The 5,545-nt window shown below is 60.4% G+C and overlaps 1 protein-coding gene across 1 annotated transcript; it reads right to left on the reverse strand.

Moving 5' to 3' along the window:
• Positions 1-1,282: 1,282 nt before the first annotated feature.
• LOC135407934 (keratin, type II cytoskeletal cochleal-like) lies at positions 1,283-5,133 on the reverse strand. The gene is given in 11 exon segments (XM_064643356.1): positions 1,283-1,559; positions 1,562-1,643; positions 1,645-1,697; positions 1,821-1,855; positions 2,143-2,363; positions 2,465-2,590; positions 2,701-2,865; positions 3,020-3,115; positions 3,255-3,315; positions 3,459-3,673; positions 4,575-5,133. Coding segments are annotated over 11 exon segments (1,692 nt in total). The 5' UTR covers positions 5,073-5,133; the 3' UTR covers positions 1,283-1,419.
• Between the last annotated feature and the right edge of the window lie 412 nt (positions 5,134-5,545).

The following is a 5,545-nucleotide window of genomic DNA, read 5'->3' on the forward strand; positions in this document are numbered from 1 at the left end:
TTCAGGCCCTGGAAGGGGCTCCAAGGTCTCCCTGGATCCTTCCCTTCTCCGGGGGAACCCCCCCAGCTCTCCCAGTCTCTCTCCATGCCAAAGGTTCTCCAGCCCTTGGAGCAGCTCCGTGGTCTCCTCTGGGCTCATTCCAACGGCTCCACCTCCTCCCTGTGCCTGGAATCCCCCCTGGAGGCACCTCTGGATTTCGTGGCCGCGTCCCACCAACCTCCCACCCTCCAACACCCCCGAGTCCTTCTCAAGTCTCTCCCTGTTCCTTCCCCCCCCAGCCCCGGGGTGTGTTTGGGATCACCCCGACCCGGGACAAACCCCGTGTCCCCTCCCCTGGGGACCTTTGGGGTGACAAAACACAGGAACATCTTCATCTCTCTGCAGTTTATTGGGAATGAAAGAACTCAGGGGCGGGGTCGGGAAGCAGCAGGTCCACGGGACAGAAGGTGGGCGACGGAGCCCCTCACGTGCCAGGTGGGAAGGAGAGGAGGGAAAAGGATCCGTCAAACATTAAAGCTGCCAAATGACTCCACCGGGGGAAGGTGGACAACTCCAGAGACCCGTTTCTCACTCCTCGAACTGACCGTGGGGCTTCGGCCCCTCCCTCCTGCTCGGGTGGGGTCCTGGCAGGGCTGAAATGGGTGGTGGGACACGGGGGGGGGACACGGACCTTCCAAAGGGACAGGAAAGAGCAGTTGGACACGGATTCCTCCTCAGCCAGAGCGGCAGCCCCGGGGGGCAGCGAGGGGGGAGCTCTGAGTGCCCAGGGAGATGTTTCACCCGTGGGGGGGCTCAGCGAGGGGCCAGCAGGGTGGGGTCTCACTCCAACCTCATTTAGGGATGATTTTCCCTGGGAACAGGTTGTTTCCTGCAGGATTTGGGCAGGAGGGGAAGCTCTGAGTTCCGGGTACTCGCAGGGAGATGTTTCACCCCTGGGGGGGCTCAGCGAGGGCTCAGACCGGGCCGGTAGAGCGGAGTCTCACTGCAAACCTCATTTAGGGGTGATTTTCCCTGGGAACGGGTCGTTTCCTGCTGGATTTGGGCAGTTCAGGGAGCTCTGAGTTCCGGGTACCCGCAGGGAGATGTTTCACCCCTCGGGGGGCTCAGCGAGGGGCCGGCAGGGCGGGGTCTCACTCCAACCTCATTTAGGGATGATTTCCCCTGGGAACGGGTCGTTTCCTGCTGGACTGGGGCGGGACAGGGAGCTCTGCGTCCCAGGGAGATGTTTCACCCCTGGGGGGGCTCAGCGAGGGGTCGGGCCGGGCCAGCAGGGCGGGGGGTCTCACTCCAACCTCATTTAGGGATGACTTTCCCTAGGAACGGGTCGTTTCCCTGCTGGATCGGGGCGGGAGGGGCTGCGCTGCTGGGGGGGAGGAAGGGGAAGGAGCTGCTTTCTTTAGGGGGGCCCCGGGGGGGGGTTCAGTACTTGACCCCCGAGGACTTGACCGTGGTGGTGGTGACACATCTGCGCACCGAGGACGAGCCGCCCCCGGCCACGAAGTTCCCGGCCGAGGAGCTGCACACCCTCCCGCTGCCGGAGGAGAAGCCCCCGCTGAGGATCCCCCTCCCACCCCGCAGCCGCCCCCGACGATGCTTCCTCCTCCTCCGACCACGCACACTCCTCCTCCCGCCAGCCCGTTGTCCGGCCCCGAAGCCGCCGGCCCGGCCCCCGCACACGGTGGTCCTGCCCACCACGGCTGCAAGAGAGAGGGGGAGACCGGTTGAACATCCTCGAACATCCCGGGAATCCTCAAAAAAAACACCACCCCCCCCCCAGGATAAAGGTAATTCCCGTGAGAAAAGGATGGAAAAATACTCACAGACATTCACGTTTGACGGGTTGTCTCCACAGAGCCTTGCGAAGGGAGAGGAGCACTGGGTGAGACTGAGACAAGTGAGCCCCAAACTCCACGAAATCCCCCCGATATTCCCTGTATATCCCATTTCATTTAAGGTCAGTCAAAGCACGGAGGAACATTCCACCTGGGGACCACGCTTCCATTTGGGGCTTCAGAATTCGGAGTTAGAAAAAGGGAGGGAAATCAGATTTCAGCATCGAACACGCTGTGAGAGGGTGATGAGAGGTTAATTCGACCCAAGGAGGGGCAGGAGCTCGGTCAGGGCGAGGCTGGGAGGTCTCACCTGTTCTCCTCCCCCTCCAGCAGCTTCCTGTACATGGCGATCTCCACGTCCAGCGCGATCTTGATGTTCAGCAGCTCCTGGTACTCCTTCAGCAGCCGGGCCAGCTCCTCCTTGTCCTTGCTCAGGGCACATTCCAGCTCCTCCAGCTTCCTGCGGGCGTCCTTGAGGGCCAGCTCGCCCCTCTCCTCGGCCTCGGCGATGGCCGACTGCAGGTGGTGGTTCTATGGGAAGGAAACGTTTCTCGTTCCTGGAGAATCCTCGGGGATTCACTGGAGGGAGAACAGGCAGGAACCGCCCCAGGAGGCACCAACCAGCCCTTTACCTGCTTCTTCACGTTCTCAATCTCCGTCCGCAGCCTTTGCACGTTCCTGGTCAGCTCCTGGATCTCGATCTTGGTGTTCCGCAGGTTGTCCCCGTGGCGCCCGGCCGTGCTCTGCAGCTCCTCGTACTGGTGGCACGGGGACAAAAGGACCCGTCAGTGACACAACCGACCCAGGGCTCGGGTAGTTGGGACAGCAGGGACTGTCCCAGGGGCCCCGACTCCCTCCAGGAGCTCACCCTGCTCTGGTACCAGGCCTCGGCCTCGGCGCGGCTGCTCTGGGCGATCTGCTCGTACTGGCGCCGCACCTCCTCGATGATGCTGTCCAGGTCCAGGTGCCGGTTGTTGTCCATGGACACCACCACGGACAGGTCCCGGCTGATGGTCTGCATCTGGGCCAGCTCCTGGGACCAAGAGAGGCAGCACAGCTCAGCCTCGAGCCTAAATCCACCCGGACACCCGGCCCGGCCTCGGTGTCCTCGGCCACCACACCCTCATTAAAGCTTCGCCCAGGGGAAGGGAGAGCTCCTAGAGAGAGCTCCTAGAGAGAGCTCCTACCTCCTCGTAGATGCACCTCAGGAAGTTGATTTCATCCGTCAGAGCTCCCACCTTGGCCTCCAGCTCCACCTTGGTCATGTAGGCACAGTCCACGTCCTACAGGAGAGATCCCACCGATGGCCAACCCCTTCCTCTAATCCCGCAGGAGCTGCCGGCTCTTCCCAGTGCCGAGTCCTCGCAGTGTCTGTGCACCCTGTCCCGTCCCCCCCGTCCCTCCCGGTGCCTCTGCACTCACCTTCTTCAGCACCACGAACTCGTTCTCGGCCGCCGTGCGCCGGTTGATCTCCTCCTCGTACCTGGGGGGGCACAGGGCAGGGTGGCACCTCGGGCCCCTCATCCCTCACCCAGTGGGACCCCCCTTCTCTCCAGGGCACCCTCAGCCCTGTCCCTGCCTGTGGGGTGTCCTGGGTGGTCCCTCCCCGTCCCCCCGAGCACTCACTTGCACTTGTACTCCTCCACGTACTGCCGCATGCTCTGCAGCTCCGACTCCAGCTGCCCCCGCTGCCCCAGCAGGTTCTCCAGCTGCCTCCTCAGGTTCTGGATGTAGTTCTCAAAGATCACATCCAGGTTCTTCCTCGGCCCCACCGGCCCCTGCTGCTGCAGCAGCTCCCACTTGGTGGAGAGGACCTTGTTCTGCTGCTCCAGGAACCGGACCTGAACCCAACAGGGGGGTGTGAGACATTCCCGAGGGAACATCCCGCTGCCCAAACCTCCTGGGAGCTCTGGGGGGCCCAGGGAATCACTCCCTGAATCCCCAACAGGACATTGCTTCCAAGAGCAAAATTCCTCCCTTCTATCTCCTTTTTTCCCCCCTCCATTATCCTTAAATTCTTCCATTTTTCTCCTCCTACATTTCCACTCTCTTTTTTTTATAATTAATATTATTAATTTTTTTTACCTATTGGAACAATTCCATTCCAATTTTACAAGCTATTTTCATTTCCAATTGGGAACGTTGACCCACATTATTTTTCAGGAGCCTCAGATCATTTTCGACCTCCCAGTGAACGAAATCCCATTGGTCTCCATTTCCGACAACATTCCTCTCATCAGTCAATTCCAATTTCCTAATTCCAGTTCCAAATTCCAATTTATGGAAATTATTCCCTAAATAAGTCATACTTTTTAAAAAAAGGCACATTCATACCCAACATTCTCCCATTCAGACAATTTAGAGAGAGCTCGTCTGCACTTGAGCTGAAACGAGGAATGGCCGGGATTTACTTGGAAGCTCATTCCTGGATTTTAAGTTCCTTGAAATAAACTTATCCCTGAGAAAGCACAGACTTAAGGGAACACTTGGATAAGGGAGTGTATCCCGATCCCTTTGGCCTGGCTGCCCAGAGGGCACCGGAGGCAAAACCAAGGGAGAACCTGGATCAGGGTTTGGGATCCACAAATATCCCTTGGTTTCTTCACAGACACAAAATTCTGGCATTTCCTCGGGAGGACCCGAGGGAAACTCTCCCTGACCAACACCTATCCGAGGAGGACAACCTTCCCGTCTCCACAGAATTCCCCCGGAATTCCCCCATCCCAAAGCAGACCCGCTCACCTTGTCGATGAAGGAGGCGAACTGGTTGTTGAGGGTCTTGATCTGCTCCTTCTCCTGGCACTTCACCTGCTGGATCTGGGGGTCGATGTCCACGTGGACGGGCCGGAGCAGGGTGGGATCCACCTGCACGGGCTGGATCCCCCCGGGGAACCCGGGGCCGCCCCGGACGGGCCCCACAAAGCCGCCGATCCCTCCTCCAATGACCCCTCCTGGGATTCCGCCGAATCCTCCCACGAATCCTCCGCTGAATCCCGGGATCCTACATCCGTAGGAGCCTCCCACGGACATCCTGGCGCTGCCCCCCAGGTTGTGGAGGCTCCGGCTGCTGAAGCCCCCGCAGCGTCCCCCTCCTCCGACCCCTCTGGACGTGGAGAAGGAGCTGTAGCTGATCCGGCTCCGGCCGCCGCTGCCCCCGAACCCGCCGCCCACGGCGGAGCAGGAGCTGAATCCCTTCCTGCTGCCCATCCCGAAGCTCCTGCACACGGACTGACGGGACATCCCAGCGCTCCACAGAGCCAGAGGCGCGGAGGACGAGGAGATCGGCGGAGCTGGGCTGGTGCCGAGGGCAGAGAGAAGTGCTCGGAGTCTTCTCTGGCTCCCCGGCCCGGGGCCTTCCCTTTTATCCGCTGCTGGGGGTGGGCCGGGGCGGCTTGGGCGTGAAGAGGAAACACATTTACTGTCTCCATCAGCTCCGTGCGGTTTCCAGGCTTTTGCCAAACCGGCGACTCCACCCAGAAATCCTCCTGGCCGTGCAGAAGGGGATGGGGAGGCAGGAGCAGGTTCTCCCTGGATAAGTGGACTCCCGTATCTCTCCGGCATCTAAAAAAATATGTTTTACAGCGATGGTGTCATGTTCTTCCCTCCTCCTCCTCCCACCTCCCTCCCTGCTCCAAACGACTCCGCGCGTCGCCTGACTCGGGGTTTTTTCTCCTGACGCCCCACGCCGGGCAGGATTTTGGTGAAACCCGGCT

The sequence above is a fragment of the Pseudopipra pipra genome (assembly GCF_036250125.1).
Source record: "Pseudopipra pipra isolate bDixPip1 chromosome 30 unlocalized genomic scaffold, bDixPip1.hap1 SUPER_30_unloc_1, whole genome shotgun sequence".
Taxonomy (NCBI): Eukaryota; Metazoa; Chordata; class Aves; order Passeriformes; family Pipridae; genus Pseudopipra; species Pseudopipra pipra.